At 34.4% G+C, this 17,835-nt stretch overlaps 1 protein-coding gene across 2 annotated transcripts in view; it reads left to right on the top strand.

The window, feature by feature from the left end:
* The window catches only part of CNTN3 (contactin 3), a 453,041-nt gene that overhangs the window by 346,123 nt on the left and 89,083 nt on the right, over window positions 1-17,835 (top strand). For both annotated transcript variants that reach the window (XM_001373601.5, XM_056804435.1), the window contains 3 exons: window positions 9,652-9,855; window positions 11,807-11,909; window positions 12,528-12,712. In XM_001373601.5, coding sequence (XP_001373638.4) covers window positions 9,652-9,855; window positions 11,807-11,909; window positions 12,528-12,712 — 492 coding nt within the window. The remainder of the gene's footprint in view (window positions 1-9,651; window positions 9,856-11,806; window positions 11,910-12,527; window positions 12,713-17,835) is intronic.

The raw sequence follows: 17,835 nt of genomic DNA, 5'->3' as shown, positions 1-17,835 counted from the left end.
TAGGGCCATTGCATTTGGATGCTCTTCTTTAATTCACTAGACCATAAATATTTTAACAATTTCTCTACCACCTTCCTCATACAGTGTGAGTTCTTGTATCATTTGTCAGGCTGAAAACCTTCCCTCCAGAATTGGCTCCCAAGAGTAGATTTGGGAATTGCATCCAAAAAAAAAAATCAAATCAAATCACTACCTTTGAATTCGTTAAAGTATGAGCATCCTGTAGCTACTATGTGCTAAGGAAAAAAATTTCCATTTTGCAAGGGCAGTATAAATTTTACATGCCATTTTAATAGCAAGGCAGGTCAATCAAATTATAATTGGCTCCAATTAGCACTCCCATGAGCTGTACAATTCTTTACCTTCACCTGAACTACACTTAAAAGTAAAATATTATTTACTACCACTGAAGTCACTTTAAAAAAATGCCCACAGTTCAGTCTGATGAAGGAGGAAAGAACTCTACTTAAAAGTATGGTTTGGCATATATTTACAATCCCATACTAAAACAAACATTTTATTAGGTGTGGAACAGGTATTATTGAAATGTCCTTTTTTAAAAGCCAACACAAGAGGATTTTGGCAGAGCGAGATATGAGTTTGCCTACCAGTATGTTTTTGTACCTGGCATGGAGCTCAGCTCCAAAAATAGTACTGGTGGGGGCAATAATTTAGTTGGAAGAGTTTCATTTCTATAATCAATTACCCAACAAGTATATATTAAGCACATATTATGTGACTGGGACTATGATGGGTGCTGGGGATACAAAGAAAAAAGCGAAGGCATCTCTGCTCTCAAGGAGTTTACATTCTATCGAAGGAAACAATGATTATCTATCTATGTATATAAAATTTCTTTCTTATTTTTTAGACTAGTTTGTGCTAGACCTGTGATTTTATCATCAGAGGGAGGTCTTAAGGGAAAAAATTTCTTTACAAATTCACCTTGGCACATCTGCAACTTAAACTCTTAGAGTGCTTGGGAACACATGAAAAAAGAAATAACTAACCCATGGTAACAGTGTCCATATCATGGAGGCAAGGCTTGAATCTAGATCTTATTGAGTTCAAGACCAGGTCTCTAGCCACCACACTGTCTCTTGCATATATAATCTATATGTGTCTATGTGTATTTATGCAAATATACACATGCACAAAAAAGTACATGTCATTTTATAAAAACAAACATACATTGGGAAGATGCTAAATTACCACTCTGATTCTTCCACTACCCAACTATCTAATATTGAACAAATCACTGGTCCTCTTTAAGACTCAGTTTCCTCTTATGTAAAATGAGATGGTTCTTCTAAACAATCTCTAATGATATGTAAAAAGACATCTTATTACTTTAGCTTATCTTCAAAAAAGGCTGATGATCCATTTTGTCTTATCTTCCATTTCCTTTCTTGTTTTACTTATTTTCTCAGATCATGTTGCCACACAAAAATGTAGGCAAGGGGTCAAGGGATTCCTAGTTATTAATAGGAAATAAGGCATGAAGTAAGGCATTTTATCCAGCTTGCCACTGCATGGATAGTTCATTAATTTCTAAATTTACTGATACCAGTAACATACAGTAAAATGGGTAAAAATATAACAATCAAAGTATTTGTTTCTATGCTCCCACCTTAAATCCAGGTAGTTACCCTTAGCTACATTATAAAAAGAATCTGACATTTCAGCCCCACTCCTATAAGATATCCTTAGATATAAAATGAAAGGGTTGGAATTGTCCAGCTTCTTTATATATTATTCCCTTTCCAACATGTTATATTCCAAAGGACCTTTTCCCCTACCTGACACATCTATCACATCCATCTTGATTCCTTTGATGTGGCTTTTTTCAGTGTCTGGAATTCTCTCCCTCTGTCTTAAATTGGAAAAAAAATTCTTACTTCCTTCAGGACTCAGAGCAGGTTCTGCCTTCAGAGAGAGAAAAGGAGGGGGGGGGGTGAAGAGACAGACAGAGAGAGAGAGAGAGAGAGAGAGAGAGAGAGAGAGAGAGAGAGAGAGAGAGAAGGGAGAGAGGAGGAGTAATAGATTTATGCACATTTGCAAATGTGTAGATGTATATATACACATATATAGATATATGTTTCTGTACATGTGTTTATGTGTACACACACATACACATACTTATATATGTACCTACTTCCCAGGGTTGTTGTAAGGATCAAAAAAGCACAGTGCTGGCATATTGTAAGAGCTTAATGAGTGCTTGTTACTCACCTGAATGCATATAACAGTGGTTGGGGTGGGTGAAGGAGATGAGAGACTGTTAAGGACCTAAGTTACTCCTTCTCCCTGTACCCAAGTTTTCCATGGATTGACTCATTATTTCTCAACCACTCTTTTTGTCCTTCCAATTCAGTAGTTGTACATTTTTCCTTTTTTTGGCACAGATTGACTGTTTGTCCTAGAATTTATTGAATTGGAATGAGGAGAGAGGAAATCCAAAATGGTAGAACAAAGACATTTTATTAATTTGAAATCCCCAAATTCCCCTCTAGATAGCATTAAACTAATACCTCAGAATAAATTATGAAGGGACAAAAAACAGTAAAAGTATATGGAACACAACACACTAAGAAGACTAGCAGGAAAGGTCTGTTTTATTGAGATGAGAATTGTGGACAATCAGCTCAGGCCACACCCTGCAAACCAGCAAGAGGCCTTTGGAGTGACCTGAATCTGACTATGCACTAAGGAGCTCTCAGCTCATGGATAGGAAGGGGATTGGACAATTTTTTAGAAGGAGATTATTGGAGACTCTTTGCTGGAACTAGGTGTTGGACTTCGCTGCATTGCCCATATGTGGTTCTAGTCTGCAGTCCCAAGGTAAAGAGGAACAATAGCAGAAGCCTGTACTCTGATTACAGTCCAGGGGTGGAAAAGAGTGTTTCTGGCAACTAACAGAACAAAGCACAGTCCAAAACACAAAGGAACAAACCTCTCCTTAGATCATCCCACCTTGGAACAATTGAAAACTTACAAGTCCCAAAACTAGCTCTGAAAAAGGCAGCACAAAAAAAGAAATCTGAATCTTAAGATTCATCCTACAAGCACTGGGAGTAGAACCTACCTTTAACATAAAATTAAAGTCAAGAAATAAGCAGGAAAAAAATGAAAACAACAACAACAACAACAACAACAACAAAGACAACCAAAATGAACCTGATCATAGAAAGTTACTATGGTATCAGGGAAGGTCAACACATAAACTCAGAATAATACAACAATGTCAAAAGAGCTACAATAAAGTTTCAAAAAAAAACCACACAAATTAATCTCAATCCCAAAAAAGACTTTTTTGGAAAAGCTAAAAAAAGAATCTTAAAAATTACAGAGGTAGAAGGGAAAAGAAATGACTGATACAAGCAAATCTTGGGGGTGGGGGGGGGGGGAAGAGTCAATAGCTTAAGGAGCTACACACATACAAAAATGGAGAAAATAACACCTAAACATCAGAATAACCAAATGGTAAAAGAGGCACCAAAATCCATCTAAGAGAAGAACTTCTAAAAAAGAACTGGCCAAATGGAAAAAGATCTACAAAATGGCTAATAGCTGAACAAATTGTGATACATGATTGTGATGGAATACAATAAAGCAATAAAAAATGATAAGCAGGATTATTTCAGAAATATCCAGAAAAATCTACATGAACTGATACAGGGTAAAGTGAGAAGAACCAGAACATTACACATTGTAATAGCAATATTGTATAATGATCACCTGTGAAAAACATAGCTATTCTCATTGATACAATGATCCAGAACAATCCTGTAGAACTTATAATGATAAATACTATTATCTTCAGGTCTAGGTATACTATTTTTCATTTCATTTTATTTTGTGAGTTCTTATTTTTCAGTTCTGTTTTCATATTGATATTCTCTTACAACATGACAGATGTGGAAATATGTTTTGTGTGATAATACATTTATAATCCAGATCAAAATGCTTACTTTCTCATGGAGGGGGAAGGTAGGGAGAAAATGATATAATTTAGATGTCATAATTTTGGAAAATGTATGTGGAAAATTCTTATTACATATAATTTGAAAACAATTTAAAAGGAGATGTAGAAAGTCACTAAAGAACTCACCAAAAAGTAGTATTAACCAAATGGGAATGGAGGTACCAAAGTTCACTGAAGTAATTAAATCCTTAAAAATTAGAATTAGAAAAGAGGAAGCTAATGATTCATGAGACATCAAAAGACAATCACACAAAATGAAATAATAAAAAATGGAAGAAAATAGGAACTATCTCTTTTTTTTAACTATCTCTTTAAATAAACAACTGGTTTGGAAAAATAGATCAAGAAGTAATAATAGAAAATTACCTGAAAGTCATGATTTTTCTTTAAAAAGGCTTCTTATTTCAGTACATTATCAAGGAAAACTATGTTGATATTCTAAAAGGACAAGGTAAAATACAAATTGAAAGAAACACGTGTCACTTCCTAAAAGAGATTTCAAAATGAAAACTCCCAGAGATATTATACCAAGTCCCAGTGCTCCCAGATTAAGAAGAAAATATTTGAAGCAGTCAGAAAAAAAGATTCAAATATCTTGGAGCCACAACCATGATCACAAAAATTTAGCAGCTTCTACATTTAAAGATGGGAGGGTTTGGAATATTATATTCTGGGAACAAATGAATTAGGATTACATCCCTGAATTACTTAGCAAAATTGAATATAATGCTTCATATGAATAACTGCTCTAAGTTACTATTGATTAGAGAAATGCAAATCAAAACAACTGTGAGGTATCACTGCACACCTATGTGAATGACTTCTATGAAAGAAAAGTAACATGACAAATGTTGGAGGAGACGTGGGGTAATTGGGACAATAATGAATCATTGGTGGAATTGAAAATTAATCCAACTATTCTGGAAAGCAGTTTGGAAATAGTCAAAAGGAATATAAAACTCTGCATATTTTACATGTCAATACCTCTACTAAGTCTGTTTCCTAAAAAGAAGGAAGGAAGGAAAAAAATTTAAAAAGAAAGAAAAAGAAAGAAAAGAACCTACATGTTCAAAAAATAATGTATAACAGCTCTTTTGTAGTGGTAAAGATTTGGAAATTGAGGGGATGTCCATCCATTGGGGAATGGCTGAATAAGATTTGTTATATGATTTGAGATTGAATACTATTGTGCTGTAAGAACTGATAAGCAGGATACTTTCAGAAAAACATGAAAGGCTTACATAAACTGATGTAAAGTGAAGTGAGCAGAATCAGGAGAACATTGTACACAGTGACAGATATAATGCATAATGATCAACTATGAATGACTTATAACATAATGATCCAAGACAATCCTGAAGAAGTTATGTTCTGTCTACCACCAGAGGAAGAACTGATGGAGTCTAAATACAGATGGGAAAAACTTTTTCACATTATCTTTATTTTTCTTGTTTTTTTTTAAATCTGTTTTTCTCATAAGATGACTAATATGAAAATATATTTTGCATGACTGCACATGTATAGTCTACATCAAATTCTTTCTGGTCTCACTATGGAGGGAAGGTAAGGAAGGAGAAAACAAATTTGCAATTCAACATTTAAAAATAAGTGATGTTAAAAATTGTTTTTGCATATAATTGGATAAAAATATTTTAAAAGATTTCATTTAATTCTATACTTATCTTTTTGTCTTTATTATGTAGAAGCTCTAGTGATTCATAACCAGTTTATTTGCCAGGATTTTTAAATGTTGTTGACAACTTCCAAACAATGGATACTTTAAAATGTTCTCTTTTGGTATTTTCAATGAGCATTGGCTCTGGAATCAGAGGGTTCTGGTGCAAATTCCATGCCAATAACCCCTAGTATCACTGCCAATACCCCTTGAGCCAGTCATTTAACTTGTGAATGCCTCATTCTCTCAACCTTTAAGGGAAGAGAGGGGGCGTATATGGCCTTTGAGATCCTTCCACCTAATTCTATGCTCTAAGCTCTTTTTCAGTGGAGTCCCTGATGTGACTGTCAAGAAACCTTATGAAATTTTCATTATTAGACAATTTGTGAACTTAGAAATAGACAGAGGAGCTGAAGCTGTACAGCTTAGGGAACTTGACCAAGAGCCAGATTGCCAGGCAAGTCTGTTAGAACAGAACTTTGCCCCCACATATCCTACTGCTACCTTGTTTTGTTTAACCTCATCTCGTTAATGCCTGCAATTCACCAGTTAAAGCTGTATTTGAGTTAGTAATTTTCCTCTTGCAAATATACAAATAACCCTAAGAAAGTTAATCAATTATTTAGTGGAGTATGAATTAATTTGTCTATTGCTTTCCTTCTAATATCTAGCTATAATAAGATGCATTTAAGGAAGAAGAATTTTGATCTGAATAAGTTCTGAAATGTAAATACTCTGAAGAGGAGAGCAATGAGATTTAGGCTGAGCCAGCAGAGATTCCCCAGAGAAGGATTTTAAGTAGTTTAAGGACATTGGGAGTATAACAGAAGGCGTTAGAAAGTAGGAAGGGAATACAAATGGAGGAAAGTCAAAAGCCATCTATGGCCAGCTCAGTACTTGGGGAAAAAGGGAGACAATTTTCTTCTTGATAGCTATTACTTAGTTCATTCTAGTAATGAAGTTCAACTCTATTCTGAGTAATAAGGTTCTTTAGGTTGGCCTACAGAAACATTCTTTATTTGTAACATTGTTCTTGAAAATTCATCCCAAGATCCAAATAATCAACTTGCAAATAAACCTCCAATGGCCAACCTAATTGTAAGTGGCTATGGGTATTTATTAGACTATCTGTCTCTCTAAATATCTAAATAAAGATAAATAGATGGTATTATAAATATAGAAAGAGATGCTATATAGATACAGATGATCAATTTCTATATGTATTGAGAGACAGCTGGCATGGAGTAGTAAATAGAGATATGACCACAAAGCCAGAAAAAAAGGAAAATAAAAGAACATGGGATTCGTATCCTACTTTTGACATGTATGGCTTTGTGATCCCAGACAAGTCAGAGAGAGAGAGAGAGAGAGAGAGAGGGAGAGAGAGAGAGAGAGAGAGAGAGAGAGAGAGAGAGAGAGAGAGAGAGAGAGAGAGGGAGAGAGAGAGAGAGAGAGAGGGAGAGAGAGAGAGAGAGGGAGAGAATGAGAGAATTTTGTACCTGGCATGGAGTTGTTTAATAAACACTTGTTGACTGATTAAAAATTCATACTGGCTAATTAATGCTCAAGTTTCTATGGTTGGTTTTTTTAACAATTTTCATCTATATTCACCTTGCATTTTTCCTTGTTTACATTTTGCCTAGTTATAACCTCAAACTGTTTTCATAATGATGATAGAGCTAACAAATAGGTAAATCTTATTTATTAGAATTTCTTCATGAAGTCTTTAAAAGGATTAACTCCTCTTCAGAATGAAGTTTTATAATGGAGCCAAAGTAGCCTCTTAAATGTCACTAGTACTTGTATTAATGTATCTCCAGATACATTATGTATCTCCAGAGTGACATATTTCATGTTAAATTAGTTACCCTTGTTCTTAAGTGACTCTACAAAGAATAAGCCTAAAGGAATAGTGTAATTCATCAAGTTATTTCTGAAAAAGCAGGATTTCAGTAGTCATCTTGGACTGGGGTTTTAAATCATATAAGTCTTTACTTTAAAAAAAAGTATTCTCCATATTTAAATATTAATGTGCCACTGGAAATATTAAGTAGAACATTAAGACAATATTAATAAATGGTCTAGTGATATACTAAAGTTAAGGAAAGCTTTGTAAATTTGAACTTGTATAAGTGTATGTATGCATACTTATAATATAAAAGCATATTTATAAAATACTATCATTTGTATTGTCCCTTTTAGTTTATTAAAATTTATAGAAAAATTCTCGCTCTCTTTCAAACACACATATATTTTACTTTGAAGACTGAAACTAATACCTATTGATGTTCTAGATTTATTTCAGGTTAATTTAACTCTAGTAGTGTTAACATTGTTTCCTAAAATCTTAAAAATTTGCAAAATCGTGTATCACTGAATTGTTTTTACCTCCAAAGGATGGAAGTTTGTACTTATTGTAATTGAGAGAAATTATTCCCAAAATGAAAATTAAAGTTAGACTAGACTCATGGTGAAATACAAAAAAAAAAGGTTATTTCTGAACTTGATCATGAATATTATCAGAAATAAAATCCTTGTTATAAGACATACGGTCATGATAATATTACTTCTTCAGTGCAATAAACTCTGCCTATCTGTTGTTGAGGGTTTTTTAGGAGAGAAGAGTTTGGAGTGGGGGGGGGGGTGGGAAGTCCAAACTGAAAATTCCACCATATTTTGACATTCTAGGGTTGTTGTTATTCACTACTCAGTCATTTCAGTACTGTCTGACTCTTCATGACCCTAAACATAATGGAATGGTTTGCCATTTCCTCCTCTAGTTTATTTTATAGATGAGAAAACTGAGGCAAACAGGGTTAAGTGACTTGCCCTCAGTCACAGAATGCTAGATGAGTCTTCCTGATCTTATCTTTTGTGTCATCTAACTGCCCCTGTCTGGTACTTAATAATCTCAATAATGTTCTGTCTACTTATTTATGTATATTTATGTCTATCATCTCTCTTTCTGTCTCTTTGTCTATCTGTCATCTATCTAGTGTCAGTGGAGAGCCAATGAATTTTAGGAAAATCTATAGAGGAATTTCTATAGGAAAATCTATATATAAAATTATAGAGAAAAATCTATATCTGTATACATAGAGGATGAGTTGGAGAAAGGAAAGACTTCAGGCTGGGAGACCAACTAGGAGGCTATTACAATAAGACAAGGAAGAGGTGATGAGGGCTCTACTAGTGTGCTGGCTATTTGAATAGAGAAGTGGAAGCAGATTGAAAATGTGTGGAAGGAGAGATGACAAGATTTGATACCACATTGGCTATATTGGCATGAGGAAAATGGATAAATTGACAGTGATGGACACATTATAAACTTAAGTGTTGGGAAGATGATGGCTATAATCAGGAAGTTTAGAGAATGACAAAGTTCAAGGGAAAGGGAAGGGGATGACATCCACAATCTGTCATACACCATTTCCATGTGCTTGTTTCTGTGTGACACACTCTGACTCATCAGAGATGAAAGGTGGCAGATTGGGCACTTGCCTGTTGGTCACTGTCTCAGAGAGCAGAGCTTGTCTCTGAAGCTTAAAATATGGGAGGAGGAAGAAGAACTGATTAATGATAGGGACAAAAAACAAAAAAGCCCAAACACAAGGATGACATTAGCAAAATTTGAAATTCACATTAGAAAACAAAAATATTCAGAAAAGTATATAAAACCACCATTTTTCACCATTCTAATATACATTAAAAATAAAAAACATTGATATTCAACAGGTCAGAGTGTGATTTATAAAGCTCTTATTTGTCTAGATTGAAATACCTGTGTTTGTCAATGATTGTTCAATTTATAATAAAAACATTTAAAGATATCTGCTCCTGTGTAAAGGACTATGTGGTAGCTATACTATATTCATTGGCAAAAAGAAAACTCATCTACCCCTTCTGCTTAGCTGTATAGACTCCACAAATATTCAAGCATTTTTCATTCATTGTATTCACTTTTTTTTTTCTGCTCCATAATAAAAATTAGAGCTTTCGTATGCTTGGATCTTCAATGAATACCCATCATTTGTGCAAGAAGATAGCCGGCGATTTGTTTCTCAGGAGACAGGACACCTGTACATAGCCAAAGTGGAACCATCTGATGTGGGAAATTACACCTGTGTTGTGACTAGTACTGTTACAAACAACAGAGTACTAGGTTCTCCTACTCCTTTGGTGTTACGCACAGACGGTAGGTTTATGTTTTAAAAGTGTAATTCTGGGCAAATTTTTTTTTAAATAAATAGAAAACAAAATGAGAAACGGATTTTTTTTTGTCTAGTCTAGAAATAAGACCTGTGGTATTTCCTAAGTGGAAAAGCATATAGACCAAAAAAGTTCTTTTGGAGGGGGGGGGAGTTCTGTCTGTCTGGGATGTGATTGGTTAGAGGAGGAAGAAGGAGAAGGATGATATACATTAATGCAGAGAGAACCAACATCAAAGATTATGGATTTAGTGCTAAAATGGAGCTCAAGTCATCTAGTCCAATAATCTTCATTTCATGGATGATAATACTATTTTCCAAAGTATTAGACTGACAATCAAATTCATGCAAGTTCTCAGAATCAAGCATAAACTGAGTTAAATTCTTCTCAGTTTGAAAACCAGCATTCTTCCTAACAAAACATTCATAGATGTCCTTGCTGTTGGCATGAGTTGGATCTCCCAAATAAGTAAATGCATTCCCAAATCACTGTTGTGTAAGCTATGTCTTCCACCCTCTTTGGGCAACTTTTAAATCTTTCAGGTTGTGGATTAAATTTCACTAGAGCAAGCACATCTGTTTAATCAATCATTTAACAATCATATTTTGAAGATCAATATTTTGATGAACAAATATTTTCATGCCTTAATGATTGACACATAAAAAAATAATACTAGATAAAAAAGAATGTGGACAGTTTTTTTTTTCATATGTCTATAGTTTAATTTGATCATTGACAATTAGTCATTGTTGCTTGCCACTTGAGATGTCATGACAAATGTTTATATTTTGAGATTACTTAAAAAAAAGGAAATATGAGTTTTTAAAGCTCCCTTCTCATGGGAAATTTAAGAACAATAATTTCCTCCAAACTGCTTTTTTAAATTAGATTTATGATTCCTTCATGTTTTTCCCCTAGTGTGAATGATATATATCTTCTTTTACAACATGATGAACATTGAAATATATATTATATGATAACACATATGTAACATTTATCATACTACCTCATGGGGATCAGACAGAGGGTGGAGGAATGGGCAGCATGTATGTGACAAAATATCAGAAAATGATAATAAAAATTATATAGTAATAAAAATAATGTTAAAATTAGATTTATGCTAAATTATGAATACTCAAATCAGAAAAAGCATGATTCACTTGACCTTAGCCAAAAGGCTGAGAAGTGATAGAAAGCATGATTCAGAAGGGAAAAAATTAGATCTGTAATCAGATGACTTGGGTTCAGATCCTGGTTTACAGCCACATGTCCACTATGTGATTTGGGGCAAGACAATTACATTCTCATATCCTCAGTTTCCTAATCTATTCAATGAAAGGAATGGGCTCGATAACCTCTGAGCCTTCTTCCTATTCTAAATCCATTATTCCTTGAGTCAATGAAATGACACATAATTGACCTGAAAAATTAGACTCTTTTCCAAAAATACCCTCTTAAGATGTTTTTAGCTGGAACAAAAATGTTATTTTTGTTTTTCCCTAATCTTTTTAGTTGTCACACTTCAGATTTACTGGAGAAAGAATAGAGAGCAGCAATTATATCTGCCTTTCTATTTATCTCATGATCAGTTATCATATATATATATATATCAATATCATCTTTCAATCTATCTATATAATCTATCTATATATTTATATTATTTAGCTATCTATATCTCTCATCTGGCGATCTATTTTATCTATCTCCTCTATCAATCTAACATTCAATTCAATGCATATTTTTCAAGCACCAATGCTAATGAAAGGCAGTATCCTGGGCATCTACAGTACAAAACAGAAATTTAAAAATAGTGACTATTCTCAAAGAGCTTCAGTTATAATATAAAATGTCATTCACATTTTGTATGAACTCATAAAAATTTAAAATAATATAAGAAAGAGTTTTAATAATACTAACTTTGCATTATGGATTTTCAGGTGTGATGGGTGAATATGAACCCAAAATAGAAGTTCAGTTTCCAGAAACTCTTCCAGCAGCCAAGGGTTCAACAGTAAAGTTGGAATGTTTTGCTCTTGGGAAGTAAGTATTTTTGATGGAATTTACCATTTATCTAGTCAGAAAGATCTTATCTCAGTGAATGGTCAAGATGCTGCTTTGGAAGTTTTTGAACTTTGATTTTTATTTGTTAATAAATATGCATTTACATAGATCCAAAGGAGAAGAGTTATGAAACAATCAAAACAAAAAATATGTATAGCATATTATATATAATATATGTATATTATATTATATATGTATATATTGTATAATATATGTATATTATTTTAAACTGAAAGAGCACTTTGCAGAAAGTTAATATAATGATCTGATTTTGAGAGCTTCAATGGCTCTTCATATTTTCTTTTGTATTTTCATTCACTTTATATATTTTAGATACTTATGCATGGAATTCTTTTACTTTCATATTTTCTATATCTTAGAAATTATTTCTCAAATGAACAAATTTTCTTATAAACTTCTTATTAACTTATGAAAATATAATTTAAATCTTTGTCCTTATACTTGATACCAGAAGTGTTTCATTTGAGTACAAAAGACAGTTTTCTTATTCTTCAAATAAGATATGCTTATTTCACATAAAATGCTCCTGATCATTGATTTCAGAAGTTGCAAATAATACCAAATTCTACTTTTTAGTCCAGTGCCTCAGATCAACTGGAGAAGAAGTGATGGATTACCGTTTTCTAGTAAAATTAAAATGAGAAAATCAAATGGCATGCTAGAAATCCCAAATTTCCAGCAGGAAGATACTGGTTTATATGAATGTATTGCTGAAAATTCAAGGGGAAAAAATATTGCTAGAGGACGTCTCACTTACTATGGTAAGTGGCCTTCTACAAGCTAATTTCTCTGGACAAGTTTTTTAATCATGAATTATAAGAATGAGCTAAAAGATTTCTACAGTCTCTTACTATTCTTATCACCAATGTATATGGTTTCTGTGTCTGTGGGTGAGTCTTAATTGGATATATATATATATGCATATATATAATTTGTAGTTAAGAGAGGATAATCTAATTTATTGGTATGCTTGCAGTATATTCTCTTGATTTAAAAATAACTCCTACTCTGTTTTATTCTGGGCATTTGAAGAGTAGGATGAATCTCAATAGAAACCTTCTTTAGATTCTGATCAGATAGGAATTTTTCTCTTTATTTTATATGAAAAAGTTTTTAGTGATCTTTAAAGTGTGAACTCCCTTTTATATATTTCTGTGTTTCTTTGTCATCTTTATGAAGGGGGAAGAAGAGAATTCAGGAAAATATAACATTCCTTCCATTAGAATAAGCCATGCTCTTGTGTGGAATGCCTTCGGGCTGTGTGGTATTCCAAAGAAGTGTTTTTAGTATTGTTTTATGTCTTTCAACTGTAAACAAATTTATTCAATAAGTTGTTTGGTTTGGGAACAACAAGGATGATGTCATCCTTATTTAGATTCTATTTATGTAAATGTCTTTGTTTCAAGAATATTTTTTTCAAAACCCTTCTGTTGCGTGAGCATATGTGTACATGGGCACGCGTGCGCCTGCACACACACATCCCTCAAGTCTATATGGAAGAATTGAATTAGGGTATATAAACATATGCTTTACCTTAACTCAGTTGCTAAGTTCAGGTGCAAAAGGATTCAATGCGACCAAAGTAAATCTCTCTACGTCACTAAGAAGCATGGCGAGCCCATTGGGGCTGCTGGTTTGTCGGAAAGGCAAATCTTATTCGATGCAACTGCCTTTGGTAGAGTTGAGCTAGATTGTGATGAGAATTTTGATGATCGGCAGCATTTTTATGAGGAATACCTGAGATTGCCAGGTGTAAAAGGTTGAATCGGGGGATAAATCATGACTTCAATAGGAAATTATGGATCTCTGCAGGATTGTGGTCATATAGGGGTAATTACTAGGATGATGGTGCCAAGGAGGGCAGCGGAAATTTACGTGGCACTTTAAAGTTCATAAAGTGCTTTTCAAAAATTATTTCATTTGATATTTACACCTGTGTAGGAAAGCTGTTACCATTCCTTTTGGTATGTTGTTTTGTATTACTTGAATCATCACTATGATTTCATTGATATTTAGAATTCCCAAGGAGAAAGCTTCCTCTTCTAATGTAGAGGAAACTGCTTTGAGGTTTATAAGCTTAGAAAGTTGCCTGGGGCTCTTTAGGAGTAAAGTGACTTGTCATGGCCACTTAGCCAGTATATGTCAAGCATCCTACTTGTACACATACTCTAAGGACAGCTTTCTATCTACTATGATATGCAATCCCTTACTATTATGTACACTTTACAGAAAAGGAAACTGAGTCTCTGAGAGGGTCAGTGACTTTCAGTAGTTCATACAACAAATGTCTAAGTTGAAATTGGAACATCTGAGAACAAATCCATAACCCTATTCATTAAGCAACACTGCCAGAAATATGTGCCTCCCTGAACAACATTTCCAAAACTTCTAGATTATATACAGACATTTTTTGGGGGAATTTTATTTAATTAGTTAATTTAGAATGTTTTTCTATGGTTACAAGACTCAAGTTCTTTCCCTCCCCTCTTCCCAAGCCCAATATGCAATTCCACTGGGTTTTACATGTGTCATTGATTGAGACCTATTTCCATATTATTGATATTTGCACTATGATGATCATTTAGAGTCTTATATACAGACTTAAAAAAAGATGCCTTATTTTCCAGGAATTAGTAACTTCATGTCCAATCCTTTAATAATTTATAAATGTCAATCAGCTCCTTGCCTTGATATCTCATATGTCAATTAACAAGTCTTGAAAACATCCCTCTTCTCATTAAAAATAAAAAAACAGAAGTAGCCTTCATCCAGACACCTGCTATGTAGTTATAGAGAAGAGACCACCAAGCATCCCCTGAGTCGTGCTATAACACAAGAGGGGTTAATGGCATCCATATTTGGAGGTTGTCAAATCTGAACGCCTTTACAGCCTTCATCAGCTTAGAAACAACAGGGCTTAGCACCTAGTTAACAAGAATAATTAAAACAGGAAACTAGCAGATGGTGGATTGGGAAAATTTCTTCTCCGCTGTATCCTCCCAGCCCCTTAGAGAGTCCCCCCAGCAACAGCCTTGCATTGGAATTGATGTCCCAGACTTCCTGCTTACCTGATCTCACCAATGACTGCCAGTTTTGTGCCCGAAGGCAACATTTGTTATACTTACCTCATGCTCAAAATTCATTATTTATGACCTTTTCTTCTGAAGACTTCCTACCCTCTAACCCAGGAAGGGACAATGTGCAGAGAGACAAAGGAAGGAATCCCTCCTAGTATTCCCGTTCTGCTAGAGTGTTCCATGCTACCCAATGAACATGTACCCAGCTGCTGGGTACATGACTTAGAAATCAGCAAAGATCTTCCACAAATGTTGATTAGTATCAAGTCTAATCTAAGAAAGTTGTTATTACGTGTCTGCTTTTCTCTGAAAAAGAAAGAGAGAGAGAGAGAGAGAGAGAGAGAGAGAGAGAGAGAGAGAGAGAGAGAGAGAGAGAGAGAGAAGGGGAAAGAGAGAGAAACAGGGAGAGAAGGAGAGGGAGAGGGAGATGGAGAAGGAGGGGTAGAGGGAGAACGAGAGAGGGAGGGACTCTGCCTTAAAGTTCTTCCATTATCTCTGGGAAAATGACATCTACATATATGCTTATCTCTATATGGCTACATAGATTATTATATACACACAGCATATTGCTATGTATACCATATCTACATTCCTATATATCCATATATAAGTTCTTATAAGCCTATATATATATATTTACTTATATAAGCATTTGAACATATATACACATGCAAATATATTCATGTAAGCAAATATACATTTATCCAAATAAATATATGTATAGGTAAATGCTGTTTTCCCCAAGGGAATATATTTACCTATGTGATATCTTTGTATGTGTGTTTATTTGTATGTATAAAACATTCAAAGCAATTTGGGGAGACAACAGTAAAAGTTGGAAGAGCTCTCAAGAGTGATTAAAAAAAAAAGAAATGAGAATATAAGGCAGAGCTACCCATTAGGAAAATCATTTTTCTCTCTTCCACAGCCTTTTGGAATGGCTGAATCCCAGTCCCTGGACTTAGTCTCACACTTAAGATGCCTAAAGGACAAGTTGCAACACGTTTTTTTCTTGATCTATACTTTAATTTTCCCTTGCTATAGTAGGTAGAAGGAGCTATCATGAATATGGAGCTCTCAGAGTTGTTTGTCCCACCTCCTTAACATGAAAGTTCTATGGCTGTACAGTTATATTTAGGTGCTCTTCATTTTTTTTTCTATTGGAGAAAGTCCCTGGTAGCTGTCCCCAGGTAGGATATCATCTACAGCTAACACCTTCTGATGTAACAGAATTCTTGTCTGAGTGACTTGTGTTTATCCAAAGAGACATTTCTGGGTTAAAGTTGGGACTTGCCTATGTCTACTTGCTCATCCTATACAGCATGTTAACCCAGTATATTCTAATACATGCACAATTTTACCTTGTAGCATCCTCCATAGCAAAATTTTGCAAAATATGGGAATACTATAGTGCTCTGCATAATTATGTGAACAATTCAGAATTTCATGGGTTTTGTTGTTGGATTTATGTAGTCTCAGACTAATCAGATTTCTGTAGGAGAGAGACAGAGACAGATGAAGATAGATAAGAGAGAGAGAGAAAGAGAGAGAGAGAGAGAGAGAGAGAGAGAGAGAGAGAGAGAGAGAGAGAGAGAGAGAGAGAGAGAGAGAGAGACTTTATTTATCTTCTTAAATGGATTTTGACCAGTTTGTGAATATGCCTCAAGGTAACTCAGGGGTACCTGCTACTTTCTAAAGGCTGATGGAAAAAATAGGTGGACACATGAATTATTTGGAAAGATTTGTGATCTAAATGGCCTTATTGTCTTTGGAATGACCCTGGAAGAACACAAATATTATAAAGTTATTAGATCACCTAGATAAGTTGGTCTGAAACAGTTGATTGACAAGGAATAGTTTTGCAAATATTGAAAAAAAGGATGTGGGCCACAGAGTTCTCAGCTAAGAAGGGTCATTGCCTGTATAAATAAAATAATCTGTTCTAAAGTGACGAACTCCAAAGAGCCTCCAAGATTAAAGAGAGATTTTGCCTCCACCCCTGAGATATAGAGCTTACAGGACTTGCTAGAAACAATGAATGATCTTATGAATATATGATTTAAGGGAATCAGAAACAGGTCAGAGAATGTCAATGCACGGTAAACTCTTTGAAATCACTTGGAGCTTGTTGGATAGATAAAAATAATTGAACAAACGTTTAAAGAAATGCAGTCTCACATATAGAGCAGTTTAGACCTATATAGAATGACTCAAGCTTTTGCTTTTCCATTCACATATTAGCTTGAGAGGCTTGTGAGAAATATTGCACAGAGAGAGTAACAATCATCAGAAACCAAATGCCTTGACCAAAACAGGACCTAGTGACAAGAAAACCCACTATCTTGTATGTATATATATATACTGAGGTTCTTACCTTTGAAGTTGAAACTATCATCAAAAAATTCAAAGACACCCTATATGGAAGATTTGGATTTGAATGGATAACTAGCCATTCACTTATATTTGAACTAGTGACAGGTGACAACACTGGCTAATTATGGAGTGAGTCATCACTAGCTATAGATAACTAACAAGGATGATGATGTTCTGTCTCAAAGGCTACCACCCACTCTATTGACTCTAACACTACCTAAGGAAGGAAGAAAATTTATACTAAGGAGTACTCAAGGGGTACAGTCACTGCTGAATAGAAATAGAGCTGAGAGGCTGGGCCATCTGCATGCCAGTGTCATTTGTGAACCTCCATTCTTTATACCAACACTTTCTGGCTCAGTTTTCTGTGGAAGATAGGCAAAGGGAACAAATAGCTGAGGAAAGATGGCGAAATGTTGATAGGATGGCAGAGA

The sequence above is a fragment of the Monodelphis domestica genome, chromosome 7, assembly GCF_027887165.1.
Source record: "Monodelphis domestica isolate mMonDom1 chromosome 7, mMonDom1.pri, whole genome shotgun sequence".
In the NCBI taxonomy this organism is placed as follows: domain Eukaryota; kingdom Metazoa; phylum Chordata; class Mammalia; order Didelphimorphia; family Didelphidae; genus Monodelphis; species Monodelphis domestica.
The sequence above is the reverse complement of the archived record's forward strand: the minus strand, read 5'-3'. Positions and strand labels throughout refer to the sequence as shown.